The 20,257-nt window shown below is 41.0% G+C and overlaps 1 protein-coding gene and 1 pseudogene across 3 annotated transcripts in view; one reads left to right on the plus strand and one right to left on the minus strand.

Moving 5' to 3' along the window:
- Window positions 1-20,257, minus strand: part of EGFLAM (EGF like, fibronectin type III and laminin G domains) — a 71,127-nt gene that overhangs the window by 47,556 nt on the left and 3,314 nt on the right. For 2 of the 3 annotated variants that reach the window (XM_090132387.1, XM_031594533.2), the window contains exons 2-5: window positions 7,483-7,595; window positions 5,567-5,650; window positions 3,939-3,965; window positions 86-203 (exon numbers count right to left, since the gene is read on the minus strand). In XM_090132387.1, coding sequence (XP_089988513.1) covers window positions 86-203; window positions 3,939-3,965; window positions 5,567-5,650; window positions 7,483-7,595 — 342 coding nt within the window. The remainder of the gene's footprint in view (window positions 1-85; window positions 204-3,938; window positions 3,966-5,566; window positions 5,651-7,482; window positions 7,596-20,257) is intronic. The other variant, XM_090132385.1, reaches the window with a different exon arrangement.
- On the plus strand, window positions 15,026-16,161 carry LOC149913121 (uncharacterized; annotated as a pseudogene).

Consider the following 20,257-nt stretch of genomic DNA (forward strand, 5'->3'; position numbering starts at 1 on the left):
CTGGGCAAATTGAGAATTTCACACATTGCATTTACCTGCCAAGCTGATCCTGCCCTGACAACTTCACAATAGAAAGCAGAGTTACCTTGGGATAAGGTTGTGACATCTCTGGGCATACTGGGTCGTCCCTTCCCTGCCCAGCCATAGGCTCCAACACTAACGCGATGTGGGGTGCCAGGTTTCAAATCTCCAATAACAACTTCCTATCAGAGTCAAGAGAAAACAAGACAAAAACAATTGCAAGAGTCAGTGGGATCTGACATGATGTTTTCCATGCAGCCTTCTGGGAGGACTGCTGCCTTCCAGCCCTGCTCTGAAAAAAAACACGAAGGTCACCATGTGCTTCCTCTCAAGCTGCAGTTCCACCCCTGGGGAATCCATTGGGCAGATCTGGACCTACTTCTCAGCATAACTCTCAGGGCTGTTTGTGTCCCCTGTCATGCTTTTGCTGGTCAAGTTGAAGTCACGTACTATTCTCTCCCTTGAGCCGATTACTTATCAGTGTGGTGCATTTTTCATTTTTAAAATTTTTATTTTTTAAATCGAGACCATAGGAACTTCTGAAAATAAAGCAGTTTAAAACCGTGTGAACTGACAATCTTGAATTTCTCATAGAGCAGAGCCCAGTCTCACTGCCTCTCATGATACTCCTAGCTGGCAGTCCACTTCATGCTACCAGCCTTGACCGCTTCCCTTTTTTGTTCTTTTGCCATAAAGACAGAAAGATAACCCACAAACAGCTACTTGTGGAAGGGACTTCTGCAAAATATTTTCCAAAGGAGCCTGTTAAAATCTTCCAGAAAGTAGCTAATGTTATAAAAAAATATATATGCTTAAAAATACTTACATAAAAATGCAGAGTTCTTTACATGTAGCCTATCTGTAGATGAAAATCCTAGATTTATTAATTTTGACAGCACACTCAAGTAAACAGTTTATATGCCTCAGATTGCTTTGCTGTAAAAAAAAATGCATTTACAGAGAATTGTTGTACAGAGAATATTTTTGTTTTTCATTCTCTGATATTAAAAACATTATTCACAGAGCACGTGGAAGTGTAGAGATCTCCTTTCACTTCAAGCTCGAACAGACTTTAAATCTGCACTTCCAGTTGCAGCAAAATAGTAAACAATCCTAAAATTTTATTATGTGCTAAATGTCCTCACGACGGCCTTTTGGACAAACTTTCCCTTTCTGTTCTTTGGGGAACATATTTCATTACTAGAACATCATTTAACAACACCCTGCCATCTGTCATTTCACTAGCCATGGTTTTGGAGCTCCATCACTGATTTCCTATTAACAAAGACCGCCCAGCCATTATCCTGTTTTTCCACCTTCACCCTCGATCTGCTTGAATGATTTGGATTCATCTGAGAGAGATGACAACAATTCTGAAAAAGTAACTTCCCAGGGAGAATTAGTGAGAACATTCAAATGAAAATATTTATCTATTTATCTGAAGTGACTGCAATCGTTCCAAATATGACCTGAAACAATGGCTGCTGAAAACCCATCACCTCCGCCCACTAGCAATATTGATGCTCCTGCCACTCTACCCACCTTCTCATATAAACTGTCCGTCTGTACTTAAATTGTGTGCACTTGTTCCTGAAAGCACCTTATAATAAAATATCCTCCACCATATGTCTGATTCTCTGATTGCTTTCACGCTATTCAAGAACTTGTCCTCAGAAAATAGTGAGATATTCACATATATTTGCCCCTTAACTATTGCTTCACAAGTCAAATCTGCAATAAACTAAACAGAACTAGCCTCATTGACTACAAGGCCAGTCAAAATCAAAGTTCAACTGAGGTATTTAAGTTCAACATATTTATTCTCAAAATGACAGCAAACTGCTCTCTTCTGCTTTTATTTAGGGGAAGGGTGTTAAAATAAAGTTTGTTGCATCTCAGAGGAGACAGCAGCCTCACAGACAGGGAATTTTGGTTCTGTATTAAAAGCTCACAATCATTGTATCTTACCCTTTCACTGTCTTGAGTATCTCCTGCATTTTGAAACATGACACACAAAACTGAACACTACATTCCTGATGAAGCTTTACTAACACTGATTGCACTTTCTTGTCCTACATGACACTCATACTAAAACCCTGCGGAATGACATCTGGCATTTTCATTACAATCTCATATTCTTCAGCAGTGTGAAGCAATGCGATGCCTTTTCTGCAGTACAGGAATCAGGTGCAGGCAGGGATTGTGTCCCTCCCTGCCTTGTGCTCCTGCCAAATGCACTGAACCCTTTTGTGAGGTGCACTCGAAGTTCCTTCACAGAAACCTGGATTATAAATTATTTTCCAGATAAAGTCTATTTTCCATTTTGTTTGGTTTTAACTTGAAAAAAAATGAACCAACAAATAAGAAACAAAACACACGTGGACTACAGTACTGCTGAAGAAGCAGAGCTAGTTGTGATGCCATTAGATCCACCTACCAACCCCACTCTCAGCTGCTCACTCTCCATTTTGTACCTGTGTGCTTGGCTATCTTGTAGGGAAAACTGTTCTCCTACGACCTAAAAACCTCCCCAGTTAGCGCACTAATTGTCCTTGCTTTTACAAATACAAACATGTATCTGTGTGCGTGCACAGCTTCACGAATACACTGGCCCAGCAGAACAAAGCTTTAGTAAATCGTACTGCTCCAGCACTTCTACAGACTGCTCTCATGGATGCATTCTATATGATAGGATGATGCAGTGCAGATACAAGACACTATCCGCTTTGCTTGTGCATAGGCACACGCACACACACACAGGAAGAGCCAATCTCTCTACGACAGACTCATGGGGTCCAGAGAAGTTTCTGAGAAGGCAGCAGAATTGTATCCACACCAGCAGAGGAGGCTTAGTGATGGAAACACAAATTATGCAGACTTAACCACAAAGCTCTTGCAGATTTCTGTTGCGTTTGGTATGAATATAACAGAAAGTATTTCAGCAAGAACACCACTTCCTGGGGATTAATGACAGCTGGGAGCTGATTAATCCCAGTCAGTCACATTCTCCACATGTACCCCTCACAAGTGTTATTTTTATCAAGCAGAAAACAAGGGCCCAGCCTGGAACTTCAACTCCAAAATGCTGTAATCCAAACTCGGGATTGAACCAGACAGCCCTGTCTCAGGCGTGTCCCGAGGTCTCATCTGGACAACCTCCTCTCAGCCCAGCCTCTCTTAGTTGAGACAGTGAAACCTGTGCCAGACCCACTGACTTCACTGGATTTCTTCATTTTTGAACAAATCTCAGAAGAAAAAAAAAATGCAGGAGTTTGTTGATATTTCAGTGTTTAACTGAAATCCCTGCCTTTATCCTACACAAAGCCAAGCACCTCCTGCTAGCTTCCTTCTTCACAATAAGACCAGTCTGTTTACTGCTCATAGGAAGCAGAATGGACAGGGCTGGAAATAATTAATGTGAATAGCTCACCAGCTGCAAACTCATTTCAGACCTATTTTATAAGAGCTGTTGGTCTCCCAGTCCTCCTCCTGGATATCACACTTCTGTCCTCCCCATCTCCTCCTCCTCTCCCACTGTTGGACTGCTGTCCTTCCCATTGCTGTGTGTCTGCCAGCTTTGCTGTTCTGGTCTCTTCTAAATCTTCACCACCTGAATATAGCTGATGTTTTCTTAAACAAGCAAAATATCAACAAACACTTCGAAAATCTGAATGAAGATTTATCCATCATTAAAAATGGAACTGCTATGCCCATACACACATTTACCCCTGGATTTTGAGCTCTAGTCACTACCTTTTTGAATACAAAAGATCCTGTCTAAGTGCTAACTAGAACCAATGTTTGAGATGAACGGGGAAATATTTTTGAGGCTGAATCTATGGAAAGCTCATATCAGAAAAGTTCAGTCTTATTTTAAATCACAGCTGTGACTGAGCCTCAGGTGAAGCAATACTTACAAAAATTGCTTGTCCTTCAAGTTGACCCTAGAAAAAATCAAAATAGGATTTGTTAATGAAGTAACACACCAAAAAGAGATGGTAAATGCACATAAGTAATGGGTCAGCAAACAAAAAGAAGGTCAGTGCTGCATCATAAGGTATTATTTGAATCTATTATTTACTTGTGTGAGTACAGACTCTTTTCCCAGGGAGTAAGAATTACCGTTGTCAGGATAAAGACAATAAAAATGTGTTGTTTGATCTTTATTGGCACTACCAGCAAGAATGCTATTTGATGGATTGAAAAAACTAAGTGAGAAATACAGAGATAAAGATGAGAAGGGAGAAAATAATGCGTTAATCAATAAATAACATTTCATGGCCACGAGATACTTTTGTTTGCCATGATCCAAGAAACCTACAGGAGTCAGAGCCAAAACTGAGTGACTGCTGGAAATCTGAGCAATTCTCTCCCCTATGCTTCCTACAGGGAAGACTGCTGAGCACTGCCCAACATGGGCCAGAGAGAAGCAGTGAATGCATATCATGGAACAGCAGATGGGGAGGCTAAGGAAAGAGAGGTGAGAAAATAAAGAAGAAAGAAAATTGTGTGGGAGAGAGGAAGAAAAGGTCAAATTGTAAATAAGGACCACAAAATCAAGATCCTGCAATGCTCTATGTGCACACATAAAGTTTTGATTCCTGTGCTGGTAGTGTTGCTGTCTCAGGGACAGATTCTGTTCTTTACAGGGTGCATTGTGAAGTGTTCCCTCACTGCATCTGCCCCAAGATGCTACTCCACCCTCTGCCTGAGCCAAGACTGGAAAATCACTGACTCTGCCTTGCTGAACTCAAAGAGCAGGTTCCCCCCACTGAGGGGATGCTAGCGTGTTTAAAAGCAGACAGCATTAAAACCATCCAGAAGCACAGAGGGATCGCCTTCATCTCAGCACTAATTGCAGCAGAAGAGGATGGACAGCATTCCTTTGTGAGTGGAAATTGAAGGTGAGATTGGACAGAGAAAGAGGAGAGAAAAAAAGAATGTAGAGGGCAGATAAAAGGAAAAACAGAACTAAGGGAAAGTGGAAAAATAGGAAGCAATGAGGAAAAGAAGTGCTTGTAAGAACCGAAGAAATGGAAGCTAAAGAATCTTATATGGGGACTTGCACAAATGCAACAAAACATCATGATTAATCTTTAAATTCCATCCTTTGGGAGGCAACAGTCTCACAAAGAGATGAAAAAAAAACATTGAAAACTACTTGTCCCCTTTAACTTGGGCACTCACTCGTCTGTGCCAGACATTGCAATATACACACACTGATATTCAAGCTGCACAAATCCCCTTTCCTGCATGAAAGCGCACATTTGAACTTAAAAGTTCTCTTTCAGTAGACACCAGAGGTCAGTACTAGTAAGACACCAACAACTTCCAAAATTTTATGTAGTATGTTAGCCCGACAATGAGGAGAAAATTGTACTGGTCCTCTGGGTGGGTTACTGAAAAGCTTTGTGATTTCTTTTTTGCTCAATGCGCAGAGCAGATCTGGGGCTCCGATCCTCCATGTAATTCACAGCAAACAGGGAGCTGCAAGTTCCCACTTGCACGTTCCACACTTCTGTTCCGACTGCTGATGAACACTCACCATGCTCAGCATATCCAGGCTCAGGGGAACGTCGTGTGAGAGCTGCTTAACTGCTTTGTCACCTTCAACCTCTGAGTAGAAGACCTTACAAAGAAGATACAGTTAAAGTGTTTAATTAAAGTGTTTAATACAATAGTGCAGTGCTGTACAGTGACTTAAAAACAACTGCATTGTTATCACTTTCTGAACAGCAGTTAAGTCTGTGATTCCCTACATTTCCGAAACCCACAAAAAGCTATCATCCCTTAATATTACCTTAATATTTGGTAGAAATTGTCAGCATGACCAAAGGCCACCATCTTACAGTGTTTATGCTAATCTTATGTGAAATATGGCCCAGCTTTCAGTGCACTCTTGAACTGATATGTGTGCATGATTTGGCCACAATCAATTTGGACAGCTGTAGATTTGTGGGACTGATCTGCATAAGTTTGGTGTTGTACTTCATATAAAGAAGATGTTATGTGATTATGCCACTATCAAAATTGCTCTGTCATAAATGTCTTCCTTCATGTCTGTTGCTGCATACAGAGGCTAATGAACCAGAAAGAATTTGATTTTGTATGCAAACAAACACCGAAATGCCAGAGGGTCAAATGCTAACATAAAGTGAAGAGGGTTTGCATACAGCACAATTAATACTAGGTTCGTCATTGCTGTAATTATTAGATCATTCATGAGCTCAAGAGTTAAAAATAAACTGAGACGTAAATATTTCATCTACTAAATGAGTTGTGAAAAATACAATTTGTGACCATGGAGTTCTGTTACTGCTTTGAAAAATATTGCGACTTAGAGAACCATCACTTAAACTGGCAGAATTTGCAAGTAGTCAATTTCCCTTTTTTGGAGTTGACACCTGGACTATTAGCAATATTCCTACACTCACCTCTCCTGTGACTTGCACAGTTCTGTGTGCTGCATTATGAGCATCTTCCTAACTATAAGAACAGCTCTGCAGTTGGATTGGATTAGTGTCATCTATGTGACCGTGGGATGGAGAGGATACGTACCAAAAATAACAGTTTCTAGAAATTGTCTTACTCTTGTATTGTATGTTAATACTAAGGGTAGTCATGTATGCTTTGTATAAAACTGAGTACTGTGTTCTGTTCACTTTTACTGAAAAATCAGAATCTTTTCACTGACAACACTAACAAAAAGAAAAAAGTTCCTATTTTTTTTATGCTAATTCCTCTCTGATTAACATCTGTTTGGCTACTGAGTTTCATTGCCCTGGAATAGCAATTGAAGGAAAATCCAATGAACATCCCTTTTGTTGAGAAAATGAATGGCAATTTGTGCCCATTGTTTTCTGTTTGCATGCTCAAATAGTGCCCAGTTTAGGCTACCCACTCTGTTATGCTCAGTGTGCAGAGGGGAACTGAGGGAGGGTCTGAAGGTTCCAGAACTGCCAGCTGAAACAGGAAAACCAACAGCTTATATGAGAGATAATGGTAAAGAGGTAAAGAGGCAAAGAGACAGCGTCTGGAATAGTGAGTGCTGCTAAAGTATTCCTCAGGCTGGAGGTACAGTCCTATGGATCCAAACAGTCCTGAAATCACCACACACCTCCTTTCATTTGCACAGTGTAGTATCAACCTGCTCTGCTGTACTTCATTGCTTTATCAGCTGCAGAGAGCATCGAGATGCTTGCATGGAAACCACCAAAGAAAAGCAATCTATACCCAGTATAAGCCACTGGCATCCAATCCAAATTCCCATCATAGCTCTCTTTTAATATGCAAGCTGCCTGTTTCTTAAAGTTACAGTTCCATCAGTTCAAGTCACCTGTTCTCTGAACACCTTCCTGGCAACAGCATTATTTTTGGAGAGCAGGCTGTCCCGCTTTGCTCTGCTGTGCATGTGCACAGTTTTGAGGCTGCTCTCTGCTAACAGCATAAGGGATCACTTACTGTATATCCTGTGATGGTGCTTGCGTGCTGCTTTGGCATCCTCCATTGCACACTGAAAGCCGTGCAGTTCAGCGAATCCAGCAGTATGTCTAGAGGAGGTCCCAGTCTATCTGCTGAAAACAAAAAGACATTATGTAAGAATAGGGCAAAAGAATGATCATCTGGCATCAACTATTCATAAAGAGTCATGTGCTGCCTTCTTTAAAAACTGCTAGACACGAACTGCTACTTGTATGTCACATAATCACGGAATCACAGAATCTCAGAATGGTTTGGATTGGAAAGGATATTAGAGTCACCCAGTTCCATCCCTGTGCCGTGGGCTGGCTGCCCCTACCAGCTCAGGCTGCCCAGAGCCCCATCCAACCCGGCCTGGAGCACTTCCAGGCGTGGGGCACCGCAGCTTTCTGAGCAGCAGTGCCAGCACCTCACTGCCCTCTGAGTAAAGAAGCTCCTTGTAACATCTAACATCGATCTCCCTTCTTTTAGTTTAAAAACATGGCCCCTTGTCCAGTCTCTATGTGTCTGTATAAAAAGTCAGTCTCCCTCCTGTTTATAAGCTCCCCTTAAGTACTAGAAGCCTTCTGACAGGGTGTACCCTCTTCCCTTGCCCCAAGGCAGCAAAAAATGAGAGGACTGAAGAGGAGGGAGGACATCCCACGTTTGTGCTAAGGAGCTCAGAACACCTCGTCCATCAGGCCTCACGTTCCCACATGTTCTGGTATGGGAAAAACTGAACCAAAACTAAACCATGCCCCATCCTCAGCCCTTTGCTGCTTTAGCACAGGCTGAGAAACCTTATGGGCCACTAGGAAGTCTCCTGATGACTACCAGCCTCAGTCCCTCAGTCATCAGCTATAGATGGGAAAGCCAATTGCTTAAGCAAGATGCTAAGTTTAACCTGATAAGGAAAGCACAAAGAACTTCTCAGTTCCTCCCAGTACCTAAGCTACAGTGGTTGGTTCACTCCTCTTGAACCTCTCAATATTGTCATATGGCTATGCTGATCTCACAGGACCTCTCCATATCCTTCCCTTTCCATTGCATGCTTTGGCCTTTCAGTACACTGGCAAATTTGGATGCTTTAAAGAGAAAACCCTGAAGATCAGAAAACCCTGAGATCCATTTCTCTAGTAACACATAAATGCCTGTATTTGCTGCCTGAGAAGGGGGCAGGCAGAGATGGTCGTCTGCTCTGCAGCCAGAGCATATCTCGTGCAACACAAACCTCACTCTGCTACACAGGGGACCAAGGCATTCCTCAGAAAGCTCCCAGTTTTCAAATATATACAGTTTCTTTGGTGGAACTGTCAAAAATCTTTATCAATTAACTGAAGATAATTAGCTTTAAAGAAAAATAAATAAAAGCATATGATCAGTAAGAGCAGCTTTGAGAAGAAACTCTCCTATTTCTCATCAGGCCAGGGACATCTCAGTTCAGGGTGGGCAGAGCAAATCATAAGGATGCCGCAAATGTGGAGCAGAGCACGCCAAAAAATAAAAAATCCTAAAATGTCCCAGAGAAAGCAGCAGCAGCAGGATACCTTTCCTGGCTGATGAGATACAGACATTTGCTCAGAAGCACTCATCTTGTGAACTAAGGCAGCAATCTCCCAGCCAGAGCTTCTTGACAATGGGTATTGTACAGTGCATGCAGCATGTTGCAGAGTTGGCAGATTTCTGAAAATTTAGGTGCTCCTGCTCTCTCTCACCTGTCCTGAGTAAGAACTGGGATTTTGGTGGGCTTCAGATGGTGCTGCCTGCAGGTCAGCACAAAGATGTGAGATAATGATGTGCCCAGCACCACTTTCCTCTCCCTTTGAAGATAAATGCCACACAACAGCCTCTGCCCAGACATCAAATTCCTCTACACCATCACTGTGTGATCACCAGTGAAGTGCCTGCTCAGAATGCTCTCCAAATCTGTGCCAAGCAGCAATGTACCAGTGTCTTGAGATGCTCCTGCTTATCACTGAGTCTGCCCGTAGAGATTTCACTACCACTGTGATTTTAAACAAAATCAGTTTGGATAGACAATGGGAAGACTTTAAATTACTCCACACAACGTCCCAGCCCAATGAGACAACTCTTGTGCAGACATCCTCCAGCTACTGTGGGAAAATTGCTAGTGTGAACACAGACAAGTTCCTCTCAGCCCTGAGGTGACCCCCAAATCTTACCAGAGGGATGAACAGTTACTGAAAAAAATATATATATGGAAAAAATAACCTTCAAAACCAAGGTGTTTCAGGTAAGTTGAATAAACTTTGTTGCGTTTTAATGGAAATTTCAAACTTTATTTTCATTCTGAATGAGACTGAAAATTTAGACTGATTGATAACAGTATTTTTTAAAATATTCATGCATGGAATATCTGGAAAGATCAAGGTTAGAATACTTCTGCTTAGCATTTTAGTTATATATTATATTTGATTTTCTCTTTCCATTTTAGTCATTTATGCTGTTTCAAGTCATGCAGTTAGTCACAGATCCTCGCAACATCAATAAGGTACAAACAATAAAAAGATACAATCCACATGCAATACTTTGATAACTCACTTTAGAGCAAAACCAGATCATTTCATCTTTATTAGTTTGTTCTTCTGAAAATTATAAACTATTGAGATCAACAAAATGAGCTGGAATCTTCATTATTTTATTTTTAAATCTTTGTGGGTAAGTACTAAGAACTACTAACTGAAGGATTTTATTTTCTCTGTTGATGTGTCTCCTTTTTATGTATGAAATGAGAAATTTGCCATTGAAATGCTGTCTGTCTCTAACATCATGTGATAAGGGAACAGAAATAAAAAATCATGCAAGACAATTCCAATGAATTCTGCAATAAAGTTTTCAGAACAAATCTTCTCTAGAAAGAAAAATTACTTTGAACTTCTTTTGAGCCAAATGTTATTTAATTTACTTCATCAATTTGTCCAAAAAAAAAAAAAAAGGAATTTTATTAAAATGATATTTTATCACGCAAACATTTTTGAGAAAAAAATTATACCTACTCCTACTGTCAAAATAAACTCTTTCACTGAAATAATGGTGAAATTCCCATGTGTAAAACAATAAGCATCAAAAGGGCCTTTTTTCATTTATCTCCTTTTTATAGATTGGACTGGGTTATGTAAATAGTACAGCAGCATGAAGACAGCATGATGAACCAAAAAACATCAGGAAATCATAAATGAAAAAAACATGCCATCTTTCTATCTCTTTGAAGCATTTTCTGTTTCCCACCGCTGGGTACAAAAGAAAACAAGAATCTCCCAACCGCAATAATTATAGAAGATGACAACTGAAACAAGGAACTCTCAGGCAGTCTTTCTTGATCCTGCTTGTGGTGCACTTAGTAGCAGCACCAACATAGAAAACTTCAAAAAACTGAGAAATTTTGGTAGTCACTGCTCTGCCCAAGTCACCTACTAAAGAGAAGCACAGGAGATGGACGCTGCATGGGGCATAGGTCAGAGCAGAGTGCTGCTGGTTCCTCTCCCAGCCACAACCCTGGCACATCCCGGATCGGAACATGGTGCATTTCCTTACACTGCTGCTGACCCACTGGGTCCCAGCACAAGTAGATTCACTGGGTCAACTGCACATCAACACAACCAGCACCACTGTCAAGACTGTGGCCACAACTGCCCTGCAGAGGCAGCGTGGTGAGTTCATGTGTTGCAGCGATGAACACATTTTTGATTCATCCTTTTGAAATACTGTAACAAAACCAATAGAAAACAGTGACACCACATAATAGCAGGCTTAGACCCATGTGATGTTTTTCTGCTGCAGCCGGTATCATCTGTTATCTGTCCAAAGTACACTAGAGGTGATAGTCATTGGAGTATTCATAGTCCTGGGAAAAGCAATGAAGGAGACAAAGCTAGAAACTTAAGCTATAACACAATGCAGGGAATCCCACTGAAAACAAGCAGGCACAAGGTCATTGACAGCTTCACCGTGACTTTTCCTGTGGTGGCACTGCAGGAAGGGGAGGGCTGAAATGGGAGAGCCCCGCTGCTTGCATTCCTCCAGCTGGGTTCTGCTGCCAGTGGCTCTGCATGGTACAGTCACTTCCAAATGGGAGAAGGAGAAGCAGAAGCTGGCTTTTTAAATAAGAACTAGAAATAAGAAAAGAATCTACCCTCGGGTAGTTATGCACCAGAACTGCTTTGGGGGAATTCCTTCCTTCCTATCAGAAGTAGGATGAGCACTATCTCTGAGCAGAGGTTCAGTTTCTGTCCTGCCTTCACAAAAAGATACAGACAGGGCAATCTTCAGATGTGCTGCCTGTATGGGGCAAACCAAAGGAAACTCCACAGCCAAGAAAAATTGTCATCGAGAGGTGTAGCCGCATTCTACCACAGAGACAAAGCAACAGCTGGCTGCCTCCTTCTGCCCTACCACCTCCAGGGCAGCTCCCTCCCCTTCTGTGCTGTCTCAGATGTCATCTAAGAAAATTCAAGCTACTTGCTTGAATAAAGGCTGTTCTTTGTTCTCTTGTTGGCAAAGTATCTGAGGTATAAAGGAGCATAAACATAGGATGAGCTCCAGAGGTGAAACTGGACAAGTGGCAGGATGGCATGGACAGGACATGGGAGGAGAAAGCAGGTGGGAAAGGGACCCTTTCTAAGATGTTCTGCTTCAAGACATAAAAAGTACAAGTTACAGGCACTGGAAACCCCTCCATTGGTGGCTACTACTGACTAAACACACAGAAAATTTAGGAATTTGCTTAGGATCACAGAATCATGGAATTATAGAATCATGAGGGTTGGAAAAAATCTCCAAATCATCTATTCCTACTGTCCACTTACCACCTATATTGCCCACTAACCCACTTCCCCAAGTACCACACTTACATGTTTCATGAACACCTCCAGGGATGGTGACTCCACCGCATGGGCAGCCTGTTCCAGACCCAACAAAACTACTTCATACTAACGTTAATGAATGCATTATGTACCTAAATTGACCAGGCTGCCTCTCCTACTGTTATTCTTTGGTTTTATATTATATTGAAAGTCTCCCACAGTATACATCACGATGCTTGGTAGCACAGAAATCACCCACACTGACAGTATTCAATCTGATTATACATAATACTGAAGACACTTTCTTCATTTTCATGAACAGTTCTGCACTGAGACACATGGTCCTCCAAAAACTATTGAAAGCAGAAATCAGAGAACATGAACAAAGCTGATCACACAGCTTAAAGCCCTTAGCTGACTCTTAGGTATTTCCAGTGAAAATAAACTGTACTAAGAAGGGTAATACCGTTCTGAAATGAAATGATGTGAGGATAAAGTCAGCCTTCTACATTTTCTGAGTAGTTATAACATGGATAAAATGCATAGAACAATTGCATAACAAAGACTATATCAATTATAAAAAATGTAGCTATGTTATATGTAGTCTATGAAAATGCCAAAATTTGCTTTTCTCATCAATGAATATCAAGGAATATTTTTCAGGAGTTTGCTATCCAAAACTTACTATCTCCAATGGGAATCATGGTAAAATGTTCATGCAACTTGAAAAATGTTCTCATTGATGCCTCTTAATCTCTTTATCTAGGACAAATTTCTCTTTCCATTTTTTTAAAACCAACTACAAAGCCAAACTCTTGAATAAATAGTTCACTTGCTCCCAGAAACAAAATTCAAGGAGAGCTTATGGAAAATGAACATACGTCAGATAGAAACACTTAAATCTCATAGATGCATTTGTATGCACATACACAAAAATTAAATTATAAAGAAGACAAAGATGATCATGTGACAAGCAACAAATATGCAGGATGGGGACAGGGCACATCCACCAGCCAGCTGGGCGCCAGTATATACTGCTGCATGAGGTTGTTCCTCCCCAGGTGCAGGACTTCGCATTTCCCTTCAGTGAACTCCATGAGGTTTCTGTCAGAGCATACATCAAGCCTGTTTATGTCTGTTCTGAATGGCAGCCACAACCCTCTGATATATCAGACAACTCCTCCAAGTTTTGTGCCTTCAGCAAATTTGTGGAGGTTGCACTCTGTCCCACTATCTAGGTCATTAATGTGGACATTAAACAGTTGGTCTTGCCAATGAAAATGAGATGAAGAAGGCACTTTGCACGCTCTTTGTCTCTGGGTCTCCTTCCATCCACTTTTTTCCTACTCTTCCTTTTTTCTGCTAAAGCAACTGCAGGAACCCTTCTTGTTGCCCTTTATGTACCTCACCAGATTCAATTCAAGTGGGCTTTGGTTTTTCTAACCACAACGTTACATGCTCAGACACTGTTTGTATTCTTTCTGGGATGCCTGCCTCTGCTTCCTCCTTTTGTATGCTTTCTTTTTATGTATGAACTTCATCAGGAGTTCCCTGTGTACCCATGCAGGAATCTTGGTGCTTCTGCCAGACTTTCTGCATGACAAGATGGATCATTCTTCAGCTTGAAAACCATTTCCCCTGGACTTATGTCCTCTCCAGGGCTGTACCACATGGAATCATTTCCAAGCTGGAAAGTTAGGCTTCCTAAAATGTAACATCCATTCCCACCCTGTTCTCTGGTTTCAGGATCCCATATTTACTTACATGCCAACCTAACCCTTGTTAACTCACTTGGCTCTGGGATACACCTTTCTTTCCCTGACGTTTCTAGTTTAAAGCTCTACAAATGAGGACAGTGAAATGACTGACAGTGATATTTTGCCTTACTTAGGCGGATCCCATGTAATCCTAGCAATCCTCAAACCCCAAAGAGGGTCTCACTATAAAACGAAAATCCCTGATATTGACCCCAGCTGTGCAAAAACATATTAATACACTGAATCCTCCTCAAAACCATCTCTCTCATCGGCAGAACCACCAGAGGCCAGTTTGGGCCTCACACTGTAGGCATGTAGTTGTGCTTGATATGTCCAAGGTCTCCCTATGCATTCTCACTGTAAGAGCAGCAAGCAGTAAGAGTCCAAGCCTGCTCTCTTCACAAAGTCCTCTATCTGAGTTCCCAACAAAGTGCAGAGGCCCCTAGATAGCAACTCATGTTGAAGTTGAGGCTTCCGTGTCCCATATCAGGGAGTCACCCACACCACTACTCACTGCTTTCCCCAGTGCTTGTGCATGGCTTGCTGCAGATGGCTCAAGGTGCAGAACTGACTTAAGAAATCAGCTCAATTGCAAATGTCATTTTATTGCAGACTACTGGAAGCCAGGTCAGGGAGAAAATCTGGCATCTTCCCAAGAAGCAGACATTTCTTCTCCAGATCAGTTTCTCTGTAAGAATCAGGTCAATTTCGCTATCTTCTGCAGACATCAAGTCTCTCCATAAACTATTAACATCAATAAAAACAAAAACAATAACAACAACAACAACAAAAAAAAAAACCACAAAGGAAATTACTTGCATGTTTTAAGTGACAGAAACAGAAATGTATTTTTAAACCTGAATCTCTGTACTGATACAGTATAGGACACAGCTGTATATCACCTGTATATTAGAAGAGCTAGTATATAAGAATTGGGATGTGAAAGCAGCAAGGGTGACTGTCAGAGACAAACCTTTGCTTCAAGAGACACTGAGACATGGAAATTTATCCCAGTGTAAGGAGACACCAACTCTATATGGGAAGAGTAAATGACTGTGGGATAAATATTACTGCATGCATCAGTACAGGTTGGAGGATGACCTGTTGGAGAGAACCACTATGGAGAAGGACCTGGGTGTTCTGATGGACAACTGGTTGGCAATGGGCCAGCAGTGTGCCCTACTGGCAAAGAAGGTGAATGGTATCCTGGGGATATAAAAAGTGTGGCCAGCAGGTCAAGGGAGGTGATCCTCCCCTTCTACTCTGCACTGGTGAGGCCACATCTGAGTACTGTATCCAGTTCTGGGCTCCCCATTACAAGAACAACAGGGAACTGCTGGAGAGAGTCCAGCAGAGGGCCGTGAAGATGATAAAGGGCCTGGAACATCTCCCTTATGAGGAAAGGCTGAGCAACATTGATCTGTTCAGTCTGGGGAAAAGAAGATGGAGAGGGGATCTGATTGATGTTTATAAATATCAGAAGAGAAGTGGAAGGCAAGTGGATGAGACCAGGCTCTTCTTGGTGGTGTGTAGCGACAGGGCAAGGAGTAATGGACTAAAACTCGAAATAGGAAGTTCCATGCTAACATGCAGAAGAACTTCTTTATGGTAAGGGTGACAGAGCACTGGAGCAGGCTGCACAGAGAGGTTGCAGAGTCTCCTTCTATGGAGATATTCGAGACATGTCTGGATGCCTTCCTGTTTGACCTATTGTAGGGTACCTGCTCTAGCAGAGGGGTTCAGCCCAATGATCTCTTGAGGTCCCTTCCAACCCCTGCGATTCTGTGATTCTGTTATTCTGTGAATGAGAATGTCCACACAGCTAATATCTAATACTCCCAAATCTTCTAAAGTCCTGTCCTATTAGTACAGGGTGCTACACTAGTGGCTTTCACAGCTCGTATCCATAACCTGGACCTTTGGTCCCAACCCTTACCAGGGTAAGCTGCCTTACCTCAGAAGCCAATCCCTTCTCTTGGTGTCAGTTGGTTAAATGGCTCTTTCATTGCACTTTTCTGTTATTTTAGGTGTCGCTGAGTTCTTTGCCCAAGAGTGCCTTTCTTCCTGTAGCATTTTGAATGTTCTGTCCTTCATCTTTTCTGTGATCATTATGACTTACTAGCCCACAGAGGTAAATGACTAAAACTTTCTCATCTTATGCTACCAAAAAATGTCCACTAGTATAATGAAATAGTTGCAGCTCTTGACTTCACCGCATTGTAGTGCTGCCAGTGCTAACTGATTGAGATTAAAAGAGCTGCAATCTGCACAAAAACAGTTCATGCAGGAATGGAAACATGAGCTAAAGATGCCAGAAGGACACTGGTCTCTGTGCATGGATGGAATACCAGCTGCAATACCACCACCTCTATAGTTATTGCCATAAAGTGCTTGGTTATTTTCAGAAAATATATTGCCTTCCCTTTTGTGATTATCTAGAAAGTAGAATACAAAACTAAGCTAACATTTCCAAGAAACAAATATTTGCTTCTGCTATCTGTAAATCATGAATGTTTTACTTCTAGACACTTGTTTTCAGTCTTGCAGGTTGATAAGTTTTGTTCGTATTTTTTTTCCTAAAATGATCTTCTAGTTGAAATTTCTCATGTATGTAAGAATTTAACTTGCATGAAATTCTCTAGTATTTGCTCTTATGGCTTTTTCAAAAGATTTTTGAGCTCAGCAACTCAAAACTTGCTTCGGTTACAACCTTATATGCACAACAATTCTTCTGACATGTTAGAAGAATTTGAATAATTTCGGTATTTGGAAGCAGCATGTTCAACATCCACAACATATTCATTTTGAACTGCAAGTTCCAAGTGTGCACAGATGTTGATATTTGACTGAACTATCACTTTTGTAGGTGTCAATAATTTTAAATGATTTTAAAAATCAAAAGAAGTGTGAAGGACAATTAAGCTTGGGATCCTTCCATCCTGGAGATGTCTCTCTGTCAGCTACACCAGCCTGACTATCATCTGCACACACTGGGAAACTCAGAATCATTCAGTGTCCATTTCAGAACTATTGCTTGTAATATGATTTTTACCAGCACTACTTAAAAAGAGTGTATTAACAACGAGGTAAATTGAAAGTTAGCCTGGAAACACTTGGTATGTGGATCACATAAAGCCAGAATACAGTAACAACTTGACATGGTTCTTCTCTTCTAGGTCCAAACATTATTTAGGATAACTTTTGGCAATGCTCGAATGAAAGATCTTTTTAAGGAAACAAAGCCCATATCTTTTGACTATGCAATGAAATGTCCATCAAGACACTAACAGAAGAAATGTCTTCTACCACAGCCTAATATCTGTATTCTTCCTTTTGGATAAAATGTTCCCTGGGACAATATTGCACAGATTTCTCTTTAATTTGAAGCCAAAATCTTCAAGAACATTCCTCATGGGCAGTCCCTGCTCCTACATCTGATTACAAAGTGCTCAGTAGAAGAGCTGGTGTGAACCTGAGTACACATTTCTCACCTGCAGGGTTTTATGGATCACTGCATCATTAGTTGGTTTGAGTTAGGTAACTGGTTTGAGGTAGCTTTCCCCCTAAGCCTTCAATCTTCAGAGGCTTATACTCTTCTGAAGTAGTTACTCTCAAAGATGAATTCTGCTGTGCTTCAGCTCAGAAGCTCTGAAAAGTCTGAAAAAATAGCCTTCATCTTCTTCTCTTGTGGCCTGGATGTTTGCAGCTGGAGTCATGAAGGCTTTGTTTTATACAAAAGAATTAATTTGGGTTTATGTGCAAGTATTGTTGAAAATTAAAAATAAAAAGAAATCAACCCTTCCATGTTCTTAGCCATAAGTATTTCCTTTCAGATGAAATTAATTGTGAAGAACAGGTTTTGTTTTTTGTTTATTTGTTTGCTTTCTCCCAGATAAGTCATTTGTTTGCATGGAAAAAAATAAATGAAATAGGAAATTTGATTCAGGATCACACAGTCAGCTTAGTCTCCTGCATGCCTGTTGTTTAGAAAGTCTTTTATTACGTGGTCACAGATCATTGCTGCACATTCACTACAAATATGCATTGAAACTGTACATTTATTAGTGCATGAAATAAACAAATTATTAACCAGATTAATCTGGTCTGTCTGATTAGTTTGTGGAGCACTGAAGAGATCTCCTACACTGAAATCTTCTGTATTAAAACAGGATGTTCTTCTGCTCCTCAGAATCTCTGAGATGACCAGTATTCAGAATTCTTGCCATTACATTTAATCTTAAGAATCTTCCAGAAAAAAAGAGCTTTTTTTCTGCAAGGCACTCTAGAAGACAAGGAGTCGCTCACACACATATTATTAATAAGGTAATGCCTACCAGCCTTGACTAAAAAGGGGGTTCAGCTATACTGAGTAGCCAGAAGTCCTCTTAGTCCTCTTACAATCTTATGCGGTATGATTGGAGAAGAATAAAAGTCCCCTCCGTTTTTTAAAATGGGAAGCCTGCTGAGAGTGACTGGCAAACCCTCAAAGCAAGTCTCTGACAGCCTCAGGAGAGGATGATTTCCCAAGGCTCGTCCTCATGCCTTAACTCCAACATCACTACTCTTCTACAAAGCATCGCTGGGAAAACAAACCTCTGATACAGCTATAATTTCACCCATTGTTAGCACTCTTTTGTCTAATTTTGCCTTTCTCAACACTGGTGGAAGGTGGTACAGCAGTTTTGGAAGCACTCATTTACTGAAAAGTTTCCTTTTACAGATGAAGACAGTGACTTCAGGATAGACAGAACAGAAAACACTGTGTGATGAATAAAATCATGAAATCATAGAATTGTTTGAGTTGGAAAAGACACCTGAAGGTATTTTAGTCCAACTCCCCTGAAATGAACAGGGACACCTACAGCTAGATCAGGGTGCTCAGAGCCCCATACACCTGACATCCAGGTTCAGGGACAGGGCATCCACCACTTCTCTGGGCAACCAGTTCCTGTGCTTCATTACCCTTACTGCAAAACCTTTTTACTTATATATGATTTAAATCTCCCTTCTTTTAGTTCGGAACCACTTCCCATTGTCCTATCACAATACATTCTGCCAGTCTGTCTCCTTCCTTCTTTCTGCAAGCCCTTTAGGTACTGAAAGGCCACTCTCATGTCTTCCTAGAGCCTTCTCTTCTCCAGGCTAAACAGCCCCACTTCTCTCAGGCTGTCCTCCTAGGGTAGGTGTTCCATCCCTTGGATCATTTTTGTGGCCCTCCTCTGGACACATTCCAGCAGGTCCATGTCTCCTGTACTGAGGACTTCACGACGTACTTCAAAATGAGCTACTAATAGTGAGATATCAAGAAACATCTGAAGTGAAATAATTCTGTGCATTCCCTGCCAAAATTATATTTTCTTCTCCAGAGGGTATTAAGGGAATGCTGGTAGCTCCCAAAGAAACACATGTACACAAGGTGTCAGTGATACTGATCAAAGGCAGGAACCATTACCAGAATACGAGCCCCAGCACTACAACACAAATCCAATCAGCATAAAAATGTCCTACAGAGCTGTGACACAACTTGCACCCAAACACAGTAAACAACCAACAGATCCATACATAATTACTCCGTCTTTAAATTTATTGATGTTCAAGACATTGAACAGTATATTCAAATAACACATGCTTTGACCTGTGTCAGAAACAATAAAAGACTGATATTAATCTCGTCCCAGATATATTGTTCACAACTTCTTCATTAGTTTTAGCTCACAGATACGAACCATCTCTACCAGCAATGCAGCCCTTGCAACAGGCATCAACCTGCTTTACACTTATTTCTCTTCTCGAATAGGTTTTCTATTCAGCACCAGTTCAACCTTATCCTTGTACACTTTACAAGCAAGATTTCTTAAGACAGTGACTTAAAATTCATTCTAATGTTGCTCCAAAACTTGTAATAATTAAAACAACAAAACAGAAATTTTTCCCAAAGGTAGCTGCATTTTCCACGTGTGTAGACTGGATTGTCAAGGTACCTTGACCTATTTTGATATCTAAATACATCTACGTTTTCAAAAGTGTTCCACATCCAGCAGCTTTTATTGTAGCCAGCTTGTCTAAAGAATTCTACTACTGCAAGTCCAAGTCCTTTGGAAAAAAAGTCATTTACTGTAGTGCTGACCTGGAAGCTAAGGCTCTTTTGAAAATCTGACCCTGATATGGAATATCACAATCTTGTACAGTCTCCTTCAG

This window comes from Phasianus colchicus, chromosome Z (genome assembly GCF_987193195.1).
Source record: "Phasianus colchicus chromosome Z, bPhaCol1.hap1.1, whole genome shotgun sequence".
Lineage (NCBI taxonomy): Eukaryota > Metazoa > Chordata > Aves > Galliformes > Phasianidae > Phasianus > Phasianus colchicus.